Raw genomic sequence first — 22,268 nt, 5'->3', positions numbered from 1 at the left:
AACAAAAGGACACCTAAGCACATTTTCCTAAAAAAGTATCATACTACCTTGGTACCACTAAAAACGTTGATAATTGATAATATACAGGAGCTTAATTTGATTTTTGGGCATGAACTCACACAACAGGCAGAAAATTTAATATAGAGAAGAATGGCTGAATCCATGATTAAGTTACTGTGTCAGGTTTCGCTGCTGAGCTAAGCTGCCAGGGCATTTTTGATTTATTTAAGAGCAACTTTGTTTTTGATAGCTCCACTGTGTGTTGTTTTGGCAGAAGAAACACACCACTTGAACAACTGTTGTTGGAGGGAGCTTGATCAGTCACTCCTTAGTTGTCTTGTCGAGCCACATACAGGAAAGTCACACATGTTATTGCACATGTTGTTTTTTTATTATAAAATAAAGCAGTTTATGAAGACGAGGGGCACAAACTGTATGGGCTATATAGTATTGACAAGTCAGAAAGAAGTCCGCTGTTGTGCTGCTCTCAGCGTTGTTTAATAGCATCACATTCTTTCTATCACTCTTCCCGCTAATAGTATCACAATGTGTCTCCTCCCTGCCTTTAACTCTACAACCATTATTTGTGAGTGTGAAAGAGAGGTCCTGTGTATAAGAATTTTCCTGCACTTGCTCTGTTCCAGCAGTCAGCCCTAGTTATGTGAAAGGTGGTGGGTTTGTTGGAGCCACTTTGCTCCATTTATTTGGTGCACTTTGATGACTTCAGTACTACTAATTATAGAGGCGCCGCCAAGGAGGCAATCTCCAAGTGCATTGCCCTGAAAGTTTTACACTCACTGATATCTAAATGTTACCCAGTGGAGCTACACCATAATGTGAATGTTCTTAGTCATCTAGCATAAACCTTCTAGTACCTCAGTGCCATCTGGCAGTATTACACTGTGCAAATCACACTCTAATGTTCTGTACAGTATGTCAGAGATATGATAGTCGTTTTCTGTGGCACCACAATGTATGTAAACATGCACATGAATTAATCCTTAATGCATTAGTTCCAACATTAAACATAGACAAATACCATCAATAAATAAATAATAAAATGTGCTTCTATGACCTACTGTAATTTGACTTTCGGGTAAATAGCAGAATCTGGGAGCTGAGACTAATGGTTTTATTTCTTGGAACAAAGCTTTTGACATACAAGTCAACATCATCTGGTCTATGCAGTTTTTTGAATATCATTCCAAAGATTATTATAGAAATTATCATTAAGATAACACTAAATACCAAGGTGTCATGCCATGTAGGTTTGTGTGTGTCTGTGTGTGTGAGAGAGACTGGGCTCAGCGACCTTTAACCTTTTTACTCTTTAAACCAAAAACTAGTCAGAATGGCTGTGAAGTGCCACTGTTTGTTTTATGTTACCTGAAAACAAATGCATGAGCAAACTGTCTTGTCTATTAATTCAGTGTTATTTTGTCCTGAAGCTTGTCTTTGAGCTTTGTTTCTCTTCATTTTCTTTGTCTCCTGGGCTTTATATGCTTTGCATGCAGAGGATGAGACACCAGGGGAGGTTAAGAGAGGAGCTGAAATGGGGTTCTGCTCCATTTACCTCCTTGAAATATTCCTCTTAGAACGACACACTCTGTTTTCTTTCTCTCCTTACTCTCTGCACTGTTTCTTATTCTGCCTGTCCTCTCCCTCTCACTTTTCATCTCTGTGTGACATGTGGTCATTTCACTTCATTCCGGGATGGCTTAGCAGTGCTTTAAAACATTGCTGCTGTCCTCCCCCCCTATCCTGCTCAATTGCAAGCAGCATTGAGCTTCATAGGCCTGTATGGATCTGTTCCTGGTAGCTATAACTCTTTTCCCAATCTCTGTTCTCTGTCTGCTGCTTGCACGTTTCTCCATTGCTTCACTATTTCAATCTACCTGTATGGTGTGCACCTTACAAGTTTTGCCATTAACCCTAGTTATCTGACACACAGACACACACACACACACACACACCAGCATTATCTTGTTCGTATTGTTCATGTGTAGAATTTCTTTACATCTATTTTTGTAAACATTTTATTTTCCTCTGGGTGGACAGAGCTTATCCATTAGTTCACAGACCACAGGTCTGATAACAGAGCGTGTTTAGCAGAGTCAACATTAACACCTGTGTTACTTGTGGTTCATGGAGAGGACCCTAAACCCAACTACCTCTTCTTAGTGTTATTACTTTTGTTGGGACCAACCAGACAAAACTTGGCACAGAATTTTTATAGGAACATCCCATGGCCTGGCTAGCCATGGGGCAGGCCAGCCACAACTTGAGTTAGCCTGTGTTGCTGTGTGAGCTAAGTGCCAGACAGTTCAGACTCATTTAGTTTTAGTTCAAAATAAGCTAAACATTTTTGTGTCTCGAACTTTCTTTACTCACTGACTCATTCCCTCAGCAGACGAATGAGGGCAGATTTCTTCATGTGAACCCTGTAGGGATGCTTCTCTTATTATTTTCATTTTGTAGCATTTCAAAAAAAAAGTTTTAATCACTGTTTTAAAAAACTGTTTTTGTGATTTGAAAATTGCGTTCTGTTAAATTGTGATTTGATTTGAAAGCAATTAATTGTATAGCTCTACATTTCACTTTGAAGCATTTAATCCATAAAGATAACACATAAAAGATAATCACAATAAGAAAAATTGCACGTGAAGCTATGATAAGTCTCTTTTCATTATTTCGAAATGTGGGTTTTGCACCATATGTTTATGTGGGGTCTGCTGTCTTGTTCATATTCCAGACAATGTGGATTTTTTTGTATTTTTGCTCAGCATGTCCAAATATCAATTGTTTTACTCACACTTGCTCTACCTGCGTAGCACCTAATTCCTTATTACGTAGAGATTTTTTTAAATCTCTTTCTCATCTGCCTGGATGTAGCAATGCCGTCTCTGGCAGCGGGAGTCTGGATGGTTCACAAAGGACATGGTCGACTCTCAGTTGCCTTTTATATGCTAGGCCTATAGTAGTGATAGCATGAAGATACATAGGAAGTCCAATCTCTTAGTTCCACTGAATTGTTTTCAACTTTGGTGTGTTAGAATAACTTTGAACCTCTTGTGATCTCAGACTGTCCTCTAAGATCGTTTGGAATAATCAGACACATATACTGTAATACTACTGTGAATTTCATGGCAGCACGCACATAGAGCAGTGACAGCTGTGCACCACGTTACTCATAGTTTAAATGTAGTTTTCTAAGACAAATACAGGTGCAGAAACACATTTACGCACACATACAGACAAAAACACACAGACACACACTGAAAGACACACAGTCTACCGTGGCTCTGGGCCTCTTTGTAACAACTGATCTTTTCTCAGAATCATATTAATCAGGAAATGAGTCGGTCGGCATTACTTATACTGTATATACATTTCACATTTGGAGGACAGATCTAGTAAGTGTATGCAATTAACTCGTCTAGGTCTATTGCCTGTCCCTTGTCGGCTGTAGTAAGGGGTGCTGTGAGTCATTTTTACTCATGCACGTCTGGTCTCAAATTTCCTCCCCATTAGGCCTGCATTGCACTCTTCTGTGTTGTGATAGAAACTAATGACTCACTGGAAATCTGCGTTGCGTTTATCAAATGTCTCAGTGCACGGTCTGGTGGTCCAGAGTCCGTTTGCCCTTTTCACATTATTATGAATGTATTGGATAAAAAGCCAGATGATGAGACTATCATATATAGAGAAATACAAATATAGAAAACTGCCCTGCAATGATATCTTGACTATATCACTCCGCTCTTTGCGCTGTGTAAAATTATACCCTCAGAGGGGAATGTGTTGAATTACCTCAGGCTGTCATCCGTTAGTGCACTGATAAGAATGTATTAAGAGACTGCGTGTGTCATAGATGTGGTTAACATACATATTTCTTCAGAGTTGAGAAATGGAGAGAGGTGGATGTTTTTATAAAGTATATTATTTAGTGTTTATTTCCTGTGTTACTTCTAAGAGTAGTTTCATAGTTTCAGGATGCTTGAATGCTGATTTATTGGCTAAACAATAAAACATACCCTCAGCATACTTTGTTTATAAATGATGATTGACACTGGGATTTAAATTCACGGCTATTTTTCACATGCAATTGTACTAGTGACTATACAAAAATCAACTAGGACTTTTGTTATTCACAAATTGAATTAGTTATCATGACATCGGAATAAATGAAGTGACTGTACGAAGACAAAGTCAATTTGTCTCTTTATAGTTGCATCAGAGATTCCCTTATTTTTCTTGAGATGTGCTTGCCTTTTCAATTTAAGTTATATCTGTTATTTTTTTGGAGAACTAATTTTTGAATTGTTTCAATTATTTCAATGTGTCTTAGCATTACTTCAAATGTAGGTACTGTATTGTACAGTTTCATACAAATATCAGATTTTTTCTGATTGCAAAGTGATTTTCTGATGTATGATTAACATTAAATTAAATTCTAATCGACTGATCATTATCATAAAGGTATGTTTTTCTCAGATTATTGTAATGCAATAATGTCTTTTGAGATTATCTCATTTGTAATAACTGAAGTCTAAAATGCTCAATAGAAGTTTGTTCCTGTGTTCAAACAGGCTGTGCACATAAATCACATCACAGTTTGTAGTGGTTATATATATTGGGTATAGAAAAGAGTCACCCACCCCCCACTCCCCAATTGTTGTATAAATACACTTGTATCTGAAGGTCCAGTTACTGGTAAATATTTTTTCCTGGCCAAAGTCTACACTATGATGACAAAACAAAAGTTTTAACTCCTTCAGAGGACTTTGATGACCTCCCTCTCCAAGTCTCCTTGCATAGTCACTAAATTTTGTTAGGACAACCTGCTCTATTCACATTTACACACATGCAATATTCCTTCCATTTCCACTTCCATGATGGATGTAACTGTACTCCAGAAGATATTTAATGTCTAGAAAATGTTCCTATATCCATCTCCTGACTTCTGCTTTTCAATAATCACTTCACTGAGTTGAATGAAGTATTCTTTTGTTTCCATAGTGTAGATTTTTTTGATACAAATTTAATCAGGATCTTCTGATAACCAGACTGAGGTGTTTTTCCACCACAATTCTTTTGAACTTATCACTGCACTCAGGTGATCTCTGTTTAATTAATTGATTGTCTTTGGCTGCACTACTGATGATTCGGGTGAGTTACTTTTAAAAAGGAGGAATCGTTTGCAGAGAACTGTCTCCACCAAAGTGTCTTTTTCTGTTTTTTCTTTATTTTTTATTTAATTTTTTTGTCAAATTAACCATGATTCAACGTTGTGAAAAAACAAAAGATGGACCTCCAAGGCAGGTTATTCTTTTCTACACCCACTGTAGTTTATCTTTTAATCCTTCATGAAAAAAATGCCTCAAGGAAGTTGGTTAGTCATGCTGCATCACTAGATCTGCATAGAACATTTAAGGGGATCTTCTTTTGCTTTGGTTAGGGTCTCCCAGCAGAGCCACAACCCAAAGTCAAATGGTTTTTCTGAGCCCCGCTGCTCCTTCTCTCCCTCCCTCTATACTTTCGGCCCTCCTCCTTCTCTTTTCCCACCACCCCTCTCTTGGCTCTGCACCAGCCTTCCTTTGAATTCTGCGTATCTGGTCATTTCTGGGAAACACCCACACTGGTTGTGTCCAGCAAACCACAGGAAACACAGTCTCTTGGTTTCTGCAGAAACTTGAAGAAGCACTAGGGGAGGGGTTGAGCAGTCAGTTGTGGACTTTCTAGGAATCCCTTTTTTAAATTGGGAACATTGTGTAGTCCTTCACTATTTTTGTTTTGTAGAAGCCAACTTGTAGTTCTTATTCAATGTTTTGAGTTTCAACTACGTATTGTTTCTGTCTTCTCTCGTTCTTTCTCCATTTTAAATATATTTTCAGTCCATTAGTAAACTAGTGTCGACAGAGAAGTCCGTGACTGAAACTACAGCTCTTTTATTGCCTTTTATCTTCATGAAGGTTACACTAAGTATCTTTTTGAAAAGCTTGGTTTGACTGCTGTGCAAACTTACCAATTAAAGATTGACCCATATAGTTTAACAAAGGCTAAACAGAAAATAATACCCTAATGCTCTTTCTTGAACTCCTCTGCTTCCAACCAGCGTCCACATTTTGATTGCACTGAGGTTTTTTATTACTAGACCTGCCTGATTCTTTAGAGTCAAAATAGTAATTACGTAACACCTTCAGGGGCACCATGCACCCACAGCCGTCTCCATCGTACTCTAAAGTCCCATGAATGACTCATGCATGATCCTAATTTAGAAAGTGAATCAACACCCATACGACAAAGACCTCAAAACAGAGGAGCTGCAGATGGCTTTGCTATTTGAAAATGTGTGACAGACCTGGATCCTGAAGTATTAGCGAATGTTTCTCTGTATAGGTTTTATAATAAAAAAAAAAAATAAATAAATAAAAAAAAAAAGCAGTTATAGCCTCTTTGTGACAAATTACCTTGTAAATCGGATCAGTTCCTACTCACCGTTCAGATAACTAAAACTGTCTAGCACTTATTGGGCTGTTCTGGGTAGCAATCTAGTGTACAAAGTTGTTTGAAACTATAAGAAACCTCCATCTCAGATACATGGTTTTTGACTAAATATTTGTTTAAGATGACGATTAAAAAATATGAGTTGCATGTCTTATTATCAAACAATGGCATGGAGATGATGCAGTTTTAATAATGCAAGTTCACAAATAACTCTTTCTTTTGTTCCATGGTTGGCTGTATATCACCTCTGATGTCAATCCCACTGACTCAGACCAGAGTGCTTCTGTTACCACCAGGGAAAAACATATACAACCCCAATTCAAAAAAATTAGGCCGATGTCATTTTTATGATTTACAAATCAACCCATATTTCATTCACAATAAAACATAAAGAACATATCAAATGTTGAAACTGAGATTTTTTTTTACCATTTCATGGAAAATATCACCTCAAAAACAAATGGGAGGAGCATTTGACAACTAATCAGGTTAATTGGCAAAAGGCCAATAAAATGGTTATTAAAGGAGCATTTTAGAGAGGCAGAGCCTCTTAAATGTAACCAATAGACCAATAGAAAACATTTGTCATAAACGCTATAAAACAAAAAAAAAATGTCTGTTTCAACATCTGATATGTTGTTTATCTGAAAGTTTGTATAAAAAATGGGTTGATGAGATTTGCAAAAAATTTAATAATTTTTTATTTTACATTTTAAACCTCATTTTAATTTTTTTTTTTTTTTTTTTTTTTTTTTTTTTTTTAATTGGGGTTGTACATTCAGTCTTCAAGGTCCTCGCCCACAGAATCTGACACAGCACCAGCACTTATTTATATACAATGTGCATTACTGAAGTCTAGCCAATAATCTTGACTTTATAAACCAACATTTGTTAAATCATAGGTAAAGGCTTAAAGTTAATGTTAGGCTGTTCTCCAGGTAGTTTCTAAAGATGTCTGTGGGGCCACTGGTCAAGTTCTTTAGTTTCAAGAGTAAAATCTCAATTCCCGACTTAATTCTTAATGGTGGGACCAATTACTATTAATGGTTTAGCTGAACAGTGTCTCTGTAGTGTTACTCCCCTGTGTTTCAACTTGGTGCAGACTTATTTAGATGCCTTATTTACATTTTTTTTTTTAAAAGTGTGACATTTTTTTTCTCTTCTGGTTCAAATACATTGATTTTCAGTAGATGACTTGAATAGCTTAATTTGGAAAGATCTAGAATGATTAGGGAGATGTTTGTAGTTGAAACACAAATCACCTACGCTCTGCACAGTCCGTGAATGCCTCTCTAAGGAAGTAGGAGAAGGGTGAGCTGGTGGGTGTCCGAAGAATTTACCATTAACCCAAAAAAGTAACTCAGCATGAGAGTAAGGTTGAGAAAGTTATTAATTAGCCTCACCTATTGCATCATGTAGAGCTAGTATACAGTACTGAATGTGTCAGTATTAGGTGTGTTATATGCTTTTTGCTTTATTGTCAAGATTAATATATACTTTATTATGGAAATTTGTCTTGAGCTCAACATTGCTGCGTCACATTTGTCACCAACTAGGCCTAAAAACCTGCTCAGTTATTCATTACTGAATTGCATACAGACACAGATTCACACACAGTAAAACAGATAAAAGTTGAGAACTATACAAATAAAAAAACTCGTTGGTAGCATATTCTTTCAATAATTAATAGATTACCTGAACAAACTTTGCTATGCTCTGTGACCGTGTAAAGTTCCGCCATAAAAGTGTTTGATTATGACTGTTTAAAATAAAAGGCATAAATGAGTTTATATAACGACTTAATCTGTGGTATGGAAATCAAACTCTTTTGTGTGATTATTATTTTAGGACGGAGATTAACATACAGTAATCAACAAGAATCCAAATAACCTATTGAACATGTTTCGGTGGACAAACTCTGGGTGAATATAACCAGATCTACTCTGCTATTCTTTTTGAAGTATTCAAAGTGAATGTGATGAGCCTTATCTGTGAAATACAGAGATGACTCTATGTGGTCGCTCGGTGGACACACAGTGGTATAAAAACATGGGAATCCTTTCTGCCTCTGTGCCTCTTTCAGGCTCTATCTCCCGATGTGTCTTATCTTATTTTTTCTCTGCATCTTCTCTTCTGTTACTCCCTCCATTGGTCTTTGTTTGTCTTACTGTCTTTGTTCTCTACTTTCTGCCTTTCCCCAGATGCTGTGAGTTTGTGTCGAGTTGATCCAGAGGCTGTTAATCTGGAAATCCACAATCGATATCAGCCTCATCCCTTTCCTACAGATAAAAGTGGGCTGTCTGATAATTATATGTTTTCCTCACCATGTCTGCAAAAGTCTGCCCTTTCCCTCCATGCTTTGTTTTGAACCCTGGGATTCTTCTGTTGCTATTGATTCGGTCTTCGGACGATCACCTAGCCATTTTAGATCCTGAACTCTTGTCAAAAGTATGTGGCTTTTGGACAACATTGTGTGCTTAAACTGTGGAATCAAACTCTTCTGCTTGAAAATAACATGTACAGCAATATTTTCAAACACACCTTATTAATTTCAGTGTGACTGATCAATCAATTAATTGAACAGTCCGTATAGAATTTCTTATAAAATACATTTTGATGCAACAAAGTAATGACCAATAAACTATGTGCTAAATAACGTATTTCAACAGTTGAAACCACTTATCTTGAGTATTGCACCAGACATATGTAATTAGGTTGTTTGAGAGGGAAACATCAGCCCCATGGGTTTTGTGTAATGCCCTGTAAGAGTAACAGATGAAATACAATCGACAAAGTCAGGTCTATTTTCAGATGTGGCAGCTGCCAAAGTGTAATTGTTTTCAGTCCTGTAATTTCATGCTGTAGCTTTTGGCTTCAGTCTCCTGCAAGACTCATGGCACGTAATTTAAATGAAAACCAAGTTGATTTGCTAATTGAGTGAAAAACGAGGCTCCTGAACTTGTGGCCATAGCGTCACAGAGATACCCTCGAGGACTTTTGGTCAGTTTCAACCCATGCGTATCGGCGTGTTTGTGTGTGTGTGCGCCTGTGTGTTTGAGAGTGAGGTGAATAAGGAGGGGGGATTTACAAAGAAACATTTTTATGTTTTGGGTCGTGGTTATGGTCACTGAGAATGGTTCCTCTGTCATGTTTAGATGTTACACTGAGGTTTTCACTCCAAATGTCCAGTTTTTTCATGAATTATTATCATGATGTTATAATTTCTCCTTACAAATAAAGATCTTTAAAGTTAGAACGTGAACTGAGGTGCCACAGTTCACCCGGCTCTGCCCGGCCCTCGCTCCCTCTACTATGCTGTGCCCTGCTATACTCTAACATGCTCTGCCCAGTGCCTTTTCATGAAATACCAATAAACACGAATGCTCCAAAACGTACTAATCAAGCGGAAATATTTGAAAATCTGTTATTGGTTAGAAGGGCAGCCTCAAGCTCAAAAACTTTCAAAGGAGAATATTTCTTCAGCGTCTGCAGTGCTAACAGCTACTCAACATAGTAATGAGTTTTTTCATAATACATTTTTGATCATATTTCTAACAAATATTAAAAAGCTTTTTCTGTGTATTTTTAATTGAGACTATCTTCACATTAAAATCAACTACTGCCACCTTTATTTATAATGTTTGCCTTTACAATAAGCTGTAGATCAACCACAGCTTTTGTATCTATATCTGTTACTAATCTGTGGTTAAACAGAATATAAAAGATGGCAATTTAATGGTAAGAAGGCAACAGTTGATCACAGGTGAAAAGGCATAGACTTCATATTTCCTCTATTGAGAAGGTTTGACTTGTTTTAAGCCTATACAAGCCGAATTCATTGAGAGAAAAGTGTTTGCTTGAGGACATTGTGTCTCAGGAAGTAGCTCCACATGCAGCCAGTAGGGGGAATCGACTACTCGCGCTGCTGCTATCCTCCTCCTGTCTCCACTCTCCTCCTCCTCTTCCCTGCATTCTCCCGGGTTGTAGAAACGCTGCAGCCTGCTGGTCTGTGTCTATGTCCCTCTCTCGCACAGAACTGTTCAAGACACTGGGCTGAAGAAGGAGGAGGCAGTCTGCTCTGCTCACAGCCTCGGACGAGCCCCCTTTACCGCCCTGTCAGTGTGGAAAGAGAGAGAGAGAGAGAGAGAGAGAGAGGCTGAGTAATAGAGAAAGCGCACGCGAGAGAAAGAGAGCAACTGTGTGACAGACGGAAAGAGAACAAGGCAGGCTGCTTAAAGGAGTGAGAGAACCAAGGAAGAAATAAGGAACACGTTATTACCAGAGCAGGAAGCAGGAGGATCGCAGACGAGAGACTCTTTCTTTACTGGGCACCTGGGACATAGTTTGTTTTTTTTTTCCTTCCCCATTCGTCTTTTAGCTGGAACCCATTGGATTGACTAACCAACTGGTGGATATTTAAACGCACATGTGTGCCACAGCATTTAACAACTAGGATCATTTCTCTGTGTTATCTGTCCTCTCTCTGGCTTTACTGCTACAGACTGAATTTGCTCGTGTCTGTGCTCATCTCTCACGTTGTAATTCCGCTCCGTGCACAAAGTGCATCTGTCGGCAACCGCGCTGAGGATATCTCCCCTCTGTCAAACAGGACGGCACCCAGACACTGTTGGATAACACTAAAGAGGAGAGAGTGTGTGTGTGCGTGCATGTGTATGTGTGTGTGTGCGTGTGTGTAAGAGAGGGAAAGAGAGAGAGAGGGGCAGTAAGAGAGAGTCAGATTCACAGTGTGTTTGTAAGAGACGCAGATTAAAGCCCTTGCAAAAGACTGGAGTGAAACCGCTTAAATCGAGAAGTGAACCTCTTGCATTCTCTCCCATTTTCCTTGCCATTCCTTTCCTCCTCTTCTCCTCCCCTTCCTCTCCCATTTCCCAACATTCACAAGACTGCCAGAGCTACTGCCACCTGCACCTCACGTCTTCTCTTTATTCTTCCTCCTCTACCTCACCCTTATCAAGCGTTACTATCCGATACCAGCTGCTGACTGAAACGCTGCGTTTGGTTCTAGCACTTGTGGAAATATTTCCATTGATCCAACAGTGAAGGACTGAGTGAGCATCCGCCTGATACTTAGGTTCTGGACCAGCGAGGCACCATTCATTAGAAGCTCCCCGTCAGAGGCAGACCTTCTCCCAGCCACTGTCCGGAACACAGACCTTGCCTTTTCCCCAGAGGACCGGCTAGGGACACAGTGGTGTGGACAGCAAAGACAGGAATCACACCGCCCCCCCATCGCTGCCTCTATCCCATTGCTAGCTACTTGGCAGCTCCCGCCCCCGTGTCACCATTCCCTGCCTCAGTGCTAAGGATTCCAGCTACATGGGCAAGCGATTGGAGCAGCAGCCAATGTACCCTCAGTACACCTACTACTACCCCCACTATCTCCAGACCAAGGTATGGCTCTCCCTCAGCTCTTCCTGCATTCTCTCCTACACTACTGCCCTGTCTCCCTCACCACCCTCACTCACCTCACCACCTCTCCCTCCCACACCTCTTCCAATCCACCACCTTCCCTTCATCCTCCTCTCATCCCTGAGTGGACATGGGATTTGATGGATAGCTGGCCTTGAATGTGATGGTTTCAGATGGCAAGTACCTCATTGGAGTTTAGATGTCTGTGTTGCTTAGTGTGTGTGTCTGTGTGTTTGTGTGCATATGTATGTAAGAGTGAAGGATCAGGGATCAAGGTTGTTAGTCCTACCCACCAGACCGTTACTGGAAGCTGTACACGCACCTCCATCAATCTCTCACCTGTAAACTGCTTTTGATTTGATACACTGCAGCACCATAAACATAACATGTAAATAACATCTATAGGACAGTCGTTTGTTTTTAAAAATAGGTGACTGAGGTCCTTTGGTGCTATCACACAAAGGACAGAATTGTAAGCCGCACTTAATTTTATAGTGAGTGTTTGCGAGCCGAATGTAAGTTATTGATTAAGTGCTTCAATAGTACTTTTTAGCAAAGTAAATAAAGCATGTAATTATGTCTTATTGTGTATATGAGGAGACAAACGGGTTATAAACCCTTCTTTTTTCTGTGGCAATGGTCTGTATGGTTCCAAAACCGAGCAGGCATGAGGAAGGTTACCCGTGTTTGCTCTAGCTGTAGTATGCATCACTGCCTTTGGGATGGGAGCCCAGACCTGGGCCCCGATGGCTGCCAGGACCCTGGCTGGGCACAGTACCCAGACATCATCAAGGGATTAAAATGGAAGCCTTTTGGGATTACTCTATTTGTTTCTCTTCCAAATGTGTAACACTAATTTGTGCCCATTACTGTGATGGTGTGATGCACAAAAATGGTCGAACAGGCTGCTCAAGGTGGGCAATAGTTGTGCAATAGGCCAGTTAAGGTTGATCACTAAAGAACCACTAAACACTATATATTATTACTTTACACACAGAAATTACAAATATATTTATCTTTTATTTCTATAATTTTACTATTAAAAAATCCCATGGATTGAGAGCTACTGGGAGTCAGATCAGTACTTTTTGACCACTGACCCAAATACTCTAAAAGTTAGGGCATTGTAATTTACCCAATTTGTTAAAATGATTTAAGGCTGGGAAAGTTCGTTTCAGCACTTACTTCATCAATGGAATTGATAAAGCACATTAAAGCGAAATATCAGTGATGTTTTCGTATTTTTCCATGTGTAGCTAAATTGTGACCCACTGCACTATCCAGCAGGAAAGACCTGCATGCAGCTCCAACTGGGAGTCCACTAGCTCTCCCCCTGATTTATAGTTTAATACATTTGTGCTGCTGCCATATGGCTTTCCCCTCTCTCCCACCCCCCTCCTTTACTCCCTCCATCATCCCCCTCTCCCTCCCTCCCTCCCTCCCTCCCTCCCTCCCTCTTCTCATATCTCTAGAGTTTCTCATCGCAGGGGCCTCTCAATCAGCCTATGCCCCTCCATTCTCTCCTTCCTTCCTCCCTCCTCTCACATTTGCCTCCATGCTCTGTTGAAACTGGGCTCCCTGCCTCATTCGCCTATGCTGCAGTTCACTCCCAAGGTCAGCGCAGATCCGATCTTGCCACCGTCAGCGATTGATGTAACCTTGAACGAGCCACTGGGGTTCTGTGTCATGCAAACGAGACCCGTGGTGGCGGCACAGGGTTGTGCCCAAATCACTCTTTAATTTTTAAATCAGGAACTGATATTCAGTTTAATTCTTATGGTTAGTGTTCGTACGTAGCTTATGTTCTCGTAGGTTGATATGATGAGCCCCGGTCAATAGGAAAAAGGGAAGCGGGAAGAAAAGCAGCAGCGTTGGGCAGTGTGGCCTAGAGAGCTGAGGAGAGCTATCTCACGCTCTCATTAATGATCATTGATAGCTCGATTACAGAGAGGGTAGAAGGGCCTTGGCTGGTAGGTTCACTTCACACACTCCACAGAATCACATAGACACTGGTGTTGCATGCATACGCTCATACAATACATTGACACATGCGCACACACACACAAACACACACACACACTAAGTCAGATTTAGCAATCTGTCTCGAATTACTGAGGTATTTCTATACATCTTCATTGCTGCATTTTCACAGTATGCCTCATTCTCCTAAGGGACGTGGGTGGGGGGCATAAATATCTTGTAAGGATTAGGAGGGGTAAGGGGCGTAACTCAGACTAAAGTGTTGCCATTCTCCTGCTCTCGCTTCCATTTTATGACACATATTTAAGATTCTATGCATAGAAAATTAATAGAGCATCTGTGTCTGGTTACAACAGAGGACTTTCTTGTAAAAAAATATGAGCAGGACATTGTCATAATAGCACAGCAGAATAAACTGAGGTGCCTTCTGCATTTGGGGTCCCTGTATATGTGTGTGTATTATATCTTAATTTAATAGAGTTTAGTGATACTGTCTAGCACGTGTTAGTCAGCCCAGATTAAAATGTGAAAGTCAGAGAATGAAATGAAACAATAACATTTGGCTTTCTATTGATTAGTGCAGTGGGGCGTAGCATGTGCTTCTCTTTAGCTGAATTATTGATTCTCGAAAGAGGATTTGTGTGTGTGTGTGTGTGTGTGCGTGCGTGTGTGTGTGTGTGTGGCTTTTACATGAGGTTATGGCTGGGGGTAGGGGGGCTGGCAGGATGCTGCTTTGATGAGAGAATCCTTTAAAGGCCCTATTTCTGTCTAGTCCCCCAGCTGATCAGTCCTTGGAGTCATTCGCTGAAATTTGGCCTTTATTCACCCTCTGTCTTTCCATGTGAGTTTGATGTCTAGTGTTGCGCATTCAACTTTAATTATAGGTAATAGATGTGCATCGCAAATGCGAGAATTAAAGCAAAACGCCTCACTCTGGCCCCAGCCCGGCTCGCTCACAAGAACAATTACCACACACATATCAATTCTTATTTTATGAGAGTGTTTAGAAAAGAATGCATTTCATCTAAATGTGTGCATTAAGTGCCTGTCTTTTGTTCACATTGTCTCATTTTCCCTCAGTCATAGGCATTCTCTGTTTTATTATTACATACACAACTCTTAAAAAGAACTCTCAAATTACTGATAATACGCCTTGAATAGCTGCAGTAAATTCTGCCTCTTTTGTGTTATTTGTTTGATTTTACTGTTGCTCTTCCTGTGTTTACCTGACACTGCTATACCCTTATACTGTTACGCCACTGATCGCCTTGGTCATTACATGCCTAATGTCAGTGATCTCACATACAGGGATACAAAGATAGAGACACCAGAGATACGCTACAAGCGTTTATGCACAAGCACACACACCTGCTATGGCTGGGATTTGGGAGGGGGCAGGCATCTGTGTTACAGTCTGGCAAATACATACAGAGGCAGAGAAGCCGAAAGAGGCAGATTGAGGTAGATTTAGCAGCGGTTAATGTCCCTGGCCTTAAGTAAACACCAGTCAATGGAGCCCTTTGAGAGGATCTGTGCCTGTGTCTGCCCCTGCCATAGGCACCATTTATTCTCTGTCTAATTCTTTATAAATGGAGGAAGCGATGGAGGGAAGGAGTGTATGTTATAGGGAGGGAGGGGCCAGTTAAAAGCAAGGAAAAGGGTTTGGTTACATATGTGGGGCGATCCATTGTGCTGCAGAGAAAAAGAAAACAACACAGCAATCTTAAGTTCCCTTTAATGCCTTAATAGAGGAAAAAGAGAATTATAGAGACAACAATGGACAGACAGAAATTCAGCCACTAAATTTACGGCAGAGAAATAGGACCTATTTCCAAACTCTCATTACATCAGTTATGAGTAGCCTAAAACTCAGCTAGCATCTTAGCCCTCTGTCTCCGCTGAAGTGGATTTGCTTTGAAGAGTTTATCAAGGGCTTTTAGGGCTGGAAAAATACTCTCCTTATATTTCATTTACTAAAGCCCCGCCCTATTGTGAGCCCAGGGCGATATGTTCTTATTAGCACTAAAACAGGAGTAGTTTCCCTACTTGTAATTCTTGATACACACCTCACGACTGACTGCTCGAGACAAAATACTGTCCTTGCCTGCCTGTAATTCAGGCTTTTTAGCAAGAGCGCGATCTTGCCTTCCCCTTTTTTCATGTTTTCCCAATCCTTCACCTCACATGGTTAGGATGCTTTTTGATCATTAATCAACTAATACCTCTTGTTTTTATCTTCCGGTGCCTACAGCTTTATCCAGCTGTATAATCCCTCAATGTGTAACTGTCAGTCAGTGGGGTAGACAACTCCGTTTGTTTGGCCTGTGTGTCCTTGCATGCACACAGACACACACTACAGTAGGTGGTACTTTGCTGTACTGCCTAGCCCTTTTTGTGCACCCATACTTTAAGGTCGCCCGTTCGTCACTGCTTCCCGCGGTCTCTCATAAGCCACAGAGCAGGTCGCTGAGACCCGGCTCTCTGCATGCTGGTGGCCACGTCTCATTACAGCTACTTTACCAGAGTGCTCTCTCAACATTGCTATCTATTTTGTTATAAGCGTAAGCAAGGGATATACGAAGGAGAGGCAGAACAGATAGTGAGCTCTTTTTAGTTTATACGCTATACGCTGTATCTCTATGGATGCGAGGAGGAAGTTCGCAAAGCTGCAGAGTACACAGGGGGGTAACAAATGTAGCAGCAGGGATATCTATGTGCTTATATTGCAGGGCATGGTTTACAAGCGCAGATGGTGTATGAATATGTACTTGAAAATGTGTGCAAGAGAAATCTAGCTGCATGTTTGTACACAATGAAGTCATGAGCTGTGAACTGTGCTTGGTAAGTGGTTTAGTGCTTAGAGTGAAGGTCTTCAAACCGGGTCATATTTTTCTTCTCTCCAATAGGCATGTGTCGTACTGAAGTGTCCTTGAGCAAGACACTGAACAAAGTACCTGCTCACTCGCTCACTTACTCACTCACCGAAGGTCGCTGTGAAAAAGAGCAAGATAAATGCCTAAAATATAAAATGGTGTGCTCAGTGGTGGAGTTCTTGCCCCAGGGAAGCTCGTCTCTGAACTCTCCTTCCCTGACCATCTGGAGATAACAGGCAACTGTAGCATGGGCCGGAAGAGTGAGGAACTCCTAGCTGTGTGGCAAAATGGGGCATATGGGGAGTTAGGTAGCAGAGTGACTAGAGAGTTTCCGTCAACCAGAAAACCTGGTTTAAGACACCGAATCCCTACCAACGTTTGGAGGTACCGCTGTGAAGAGAAGTGCACACAAATACAAAAGCCTTACTAGGATCGTTCATGTATCAAATACAAAAATTGTTAATGTGGACATTTACACAACAGGTGAACATTACGGATGGCTTTAAATCATGAACTTTTTGTCCCAGGATGTGTTGCCTTTTTAATGGGACATGTTGTAAAAGGACATGCAAAGGCAAAGTATAGCAAGACAAAAAAAAAGGACAGGAAAGATGTTGCTTAAGAATTAGAGCCAGATGAAAAGAGACACATGATGTGCCCTTCCAACCCACAAACGCAGCAGGACTCTACAAATACACCTGTTTTTTTTTTCCCCTTCTCTTTTTTGTTTTTACTAGCTTTCTGTAACATAGTATCTGCCTGGAGCTGTCTACTCTGGCCCACTGTTTCACTCTTCTGTCTCTTTGGCAAGGGTCTAGCCTGCCGTTTTCACGCTCTATTTTTCTGTCTCCCCTTCTGCCTGCGAGGATGGTGGGGTGCATTGTAAGAACTTTGTGTTTTTTCTTTTTCTTTCATTTTTGACTGTTTAGGTATCCCCTTTAATTTTGCACTTATTAATCTTTTTTTTGGTCCTACTTTGGCCAAGCCTCCCTTCCTATTTAAATTTTTCTCTCTTCCATTCTCCATGGGTTTGCGTGCCACTTCCTTTATTTCCTGGAGCCCCTGCTGTCTGCTGGGTGTCCTTCCATCTGTGCAAGATGACATTAGTGGCTGGAAAGACCTAGACTATAATAAAAGTCGAACATTTTTTAAGCTTTTGCTATTTCAGTCAAGAGAATATGAACACACATACACAAAAATATTTTCAACACTTCTTTTCACAGGTCCCATATGTTTCAGATAATTATCCTGAAAATTTTCATTGCTTCTTGTGTACTTTTCTAATAGTTAGCTGCTTTTTTCAGATCAAGAATTCCGAATTGTTCTTTGCTTTCTTGGAACCTCCAATGGATACTGATGAATTATTTACTCTTGACTACTATATTATAGTTTTATGTTAAAAAAATATGAGCTGCTATTTAAAAACTGTCAAAATATATTAGTTTTTATATCTCCATTATTATTATCATGTATTCATTTTGTAGAATTTGATACTGTAGTCCAGCTACATTACGGAACAAAATGAGAAATGTTTCCACAGAATTATCAGGGAAATACAGGACTTGTCAAATAAGGTGTTACCATGTTTTTCAACTGAAGAAATATGTTTAGTCGGAGATTTTAGGCTTTGTTGGAAGAGTGATAGGGAGGGATTATAAACTTTGTTGAAACTTCTGTTGGTTTCCATTGCTTCTCAATAACATATCTTGACTGACTCCTTCGAGTGTTTGGTTCAATACCCTTTTATGGATTTTTCCTCTATTTTTAGAACAGCACTGTTCTACACAGGGCAAACACTACCTAGTATGTGAACAACTGAATATATTTCTGAAAGGTCCCTCTGTTTATTTTCATCTACAGTGTCATTTGTTCATCACAGTGCTTTTTTTTATTTCCACAAGTTTGACTACACTATGAGCCATTGCCCATCAAATGGGTTGCAAACAGTCTTCAAATTGGACTTTAAAACTATAGTTGAAATTCAGAATGAAGGAGAATGTATTGTTTGACCCTATTTAGAGTTTAGATGGAAGGCCAAGCTGGTGGTAAAGGTTGTACCAGCACATGACTTGCAGGGTAAAGGAGGGGGGAGAAACTGCATCTCGTGAGAGACAGACAGACAGACAGGCAGTCAGGTAGAGAAGGGTTTTTGTTGTTCTAATGTAACTGAACCTCTTGGTGTCTGCTGCGTCTGCGACTGTGCCCTACCTTTGGCATGCCAGCTTACATGAAGAATGCTCAGGTTCAGGAGGAGGCGGCAACTCAACTTGGCAGCATTCACTGACTCAGACTGAGCTGGGGTAATTGCTCCTGCATTTTTAACGAGTGGCTGCTGCATACACTTTGAGGCGCAGAGCACCAGAGGATCCGTGCATGGCTCCTGCTGGAGCAGAATTGCCTTTTCACCTTACTGACTGGGGTTGTCTGAGGGAGGCTTTATATGTTGATACCTAATCATACCAAAATGTCTCTTTGTAGTCATGAGTGGTGTTCATTTAATATGTTAACTACAGGAAGCCCTTTTACGTGTGAAGTGCTGTAAAAGGCAATTTCCCCATGCTGATCCTAAAGACACTCTCTAGAGAAACAAGTGGACGCACAGACAGTTTTGTCATTCTCATCTGGTTTCAGCTTATTATTGGGTTGAAGTCATAGTCTGTGGTCTGCCTCTTAACCAGACAGATGTTATAGTGAACTGAGAGCGCCTATTAGCGATGACTTTATAATCAAAACAGACTACTATGTAGGCAATAGTGTATTTTTATATGTTTACTGTAATTTGTATGTTTGAATACCACTTCTATATTTTTCTCCATGGAATTAGTTTTGACTGGGGGACCAGGGTGTTATAGAATTAAGAGATTGGGACAAATTCCTGTGGAGGGTAAGATCAACAGTCTCATTTTTCATAGTGGTCTTTCATTTATCTAATGACTTCACGGTCTGACAAAGAAAATCCTTTGCCAGTATTCATTTCACTTTGCATTTCATTTGCATTGTGGCTGCGCAAACCGATGACCCTGTGTCTTCAACCAGATATTCAGATGTGGAAACCGGAGGAGACACCAGCCACAGGCACGCAAATGGTAGTGTAGTGATTACTGTAGGAGGCCTAGGTCACCCCTTTCCTAAACATATACTGGCTGTCTGTAACACTGACCCTACACAGCCGCATTAAGAGTGGCAGGCGCAATGAATATACGGTGTCATGCATAGCTTGAAAAACCGCACCATAAAAAGCCAATTCTGCCATGAATGAGGATAAGCAAATAGGCATGAGGGCTTGAATAGCTGCCAGTCTTGTCAGATTCTCCCTCTCACCCACTCACAATGAGCTCCTATACAAATAAGGATATGTGCACCAATTTAGCGCAGCAGATGAACCTTGTGAAGCCTTGTCGAGCAAGTGGGGGGATAACCAAGAGTAAACAGGCCTTTCTCCCGGTTTTATTTGAGCTAAATGACTCAAGCCACACTCTTAGACTTTGCCTGAATGGTTTCTTTGGCAGAGCGTTCAGCTGCTTTTGAGTCCATAATGCGTATGTATTAGTCAGCATGGTAACACTGGGTGGGACAGGTAGGCGGTGTGAATTAGATTGCAGAGATGCAGGGAAGAGGCCAAGCTAGCAGTGTCACAAACTAGGATGAATGGAAAAATGAGGTGCGGAGGAAGCCCTCTGTGTGGCAGTCCAGTTGGAGGGGACATCATTATTCTTGAACAGTAATTAGTGCCACGTTAACAGCCATTGGCAATAGAATGAAAAAAGTGCCATTATGATATGTGGTCTGCATACAAGATGCCGGATCTCTATCTTTTTAATAGTTAATCATGTTGCCTTGCAGACACCCCCTGTGCGCACATTGAGAGGGTAAGGATTCCATTTATAGCTGATGAATGGCTGAAAATGGCAAAACTATTGGAGGGTTTGATGCAGAACACTATTTTCACCTTGCACAATTTGCACTGAGGAAACTGCTGTCTGCACACACTCACCATTTCCCCCTAAATTATTAAGGTCATCCACATTTCAGTAAGAAAGAGTAGGACAAAAAGTGTGCGTGTGTGAGAGAGGAAATGCATGCAGGAGTCAGTACTTTTACATGCATTTAAGGAAGACAAATCTTTATTAAAATATGCACAATATTACCGGTACAAGTTTTGAATGAATGCAAATGTTAGCATTTGAGTACTTTTACAGATGATGAATCCTGATGTTTTCATCTTCCTGTATTTTTTTTTTTTTTGTCCTTGGGCTCTTATGAAAATGTTAGAAAACAGTATAGCTTTGAAAAACTGTTACTAATTCCCTGTCTGCTTTTTCTCTCTCATTAGCTGTCTTGAGTACCCTGTGGAAGGCTTGTATCCATTATTTATCTGTAGCCCCAAAAAACAACAGCTGCATGCTTGTGTAACTGCCATATGTTATGCTTCTCCCAACATATTGGGAGGAATCATGCTATACAGGGAACTTTCTATCAACCCATAGAGATCTGAATCAAGCCTTGTGTAAGCATACGGAATTCGAATTATTTCCTAAATGTTTATTCTTTTAGGCCATCAATGGAAAACACAGTAAAAACTTCCCTCAACAATGAAAAAGTAAACTACTGTACATTGGGCAATTAAACACAGTGGCACCTTGCAGAGTATTTTCAGATTCTCTAGCTCCACTGGAACCATCAGAGGGAGGGGAGGGAAAAGGGTCACATTAGGATTCAGCCGATAAAGCAATAAACCCTTGTAGGAGCTGCAGTTGGCGCCATTCATAGCGGATTCTGTGTCCTCAGCACTTTGGGCTTGTAATTAATCACTATGCTGACATTACCCCGCCTTCCTGTGAACGTTGGATAAACACTCTGGCAATGGTGAGCCAACGTTCTCCGTCACAGACCCGGTGAAACCATCAGCGACTGTTGACACTTGCTCTCTCTCAGAAATGTTTAGGAATTCTCTGCCCCAGTTATGTAGACTTCCTGTAGAGCAGAGGATGATCTGCTGATCTGTTTACTTATAGATAGCAGGTTAACAGCCAGCTGGAGGTACAGCAGGCGGCCCCTGCTTCATAATTCCCCACGAAGGGTTTCAGAGGACACTTGGGTCTTGTGGCTGATGTGTGACAACATTAAGTAGCATGTCACATCTGTTTAGGCCTCGTATGTGTTTGTGTGTTTTTGCCATTTTACATTTCTCTGCTGGTGCAACTGCATGGCAGTTTCCACAGTGATTTGTGAAATGGGAAGCCTCTGAGCCTGTTGAGGCTTTATTAAGGGGATTGCTGGCACTGTGTGCTCTATTGTTACCATAGCAATAGTTGCCAATAGTGTGTGCTTACCTTGCCCATTGTTTGACGGAGTCAGACGAGGTTACAATAGGGCATCCACTGGAACCTTGAAGTGGGTTTCCGGTTAAGGATTGGATTCCGCGTCCAGGTTGGTAAAGTAGAAGGTTTGTAAAGCTTTCTCATCTTGTACAAGTAA

At 40.6% G+C, this 22,268-nt stretch overlaps 1 protein-coding gene across 9 annotated transcripts in view; it reads left to right on the top strand.

Moving 5' to 3' along the window:
* The window catches only part of rbms3 (RNA binding motif, single stranded interacting protein), a 257,723-nt gene that overhangs the window by 73,790 nt on the left and 161,665 nt on the right, over positions 1-22,268 (top strand). The window contains exon 1 of one of the 9 annotated variants that reach the window (XM_067497342.1): positions 10,477-11,919. The exons of 4 other annotated variants lie outside the window; for them this stretch is intronic. In XM_067497342.1, the coding sequence (XP_067353443.1) occupies positions 11,845-11,919 (75 nt within the window). In that variant the 5' untranslated portion in view covers positions 10,477-11,844. Of the gene's footprint in view, positions 1-10,476; positions 11,920-22,268 lie in introns of those variants that run through there. 4 more of the 9 variants (XM_067497334.1, XM_067497325.1, XM_067497318.1 and 1 more) reach the window with 4 other exon arrangements.

The sequence above is a fragment of the Channa argus genome, chromosome 1 (assembly GCF_033026475.1).
Source record: "Channa argus isolate prfri chromosome 1, Channa argus male v1.0, whole genome shotgun sequence".
Taxonomy (NCBI): Eukaryota; Metazoa; Chordata; class Actinopteri; order Anabantiformes; family Channidae; genus Channa; species Channa argus.
Note: the sequence above shows the minus strand (reverse complement) of the source record. Positions and strands in the feature narration are given on the sequence as shown.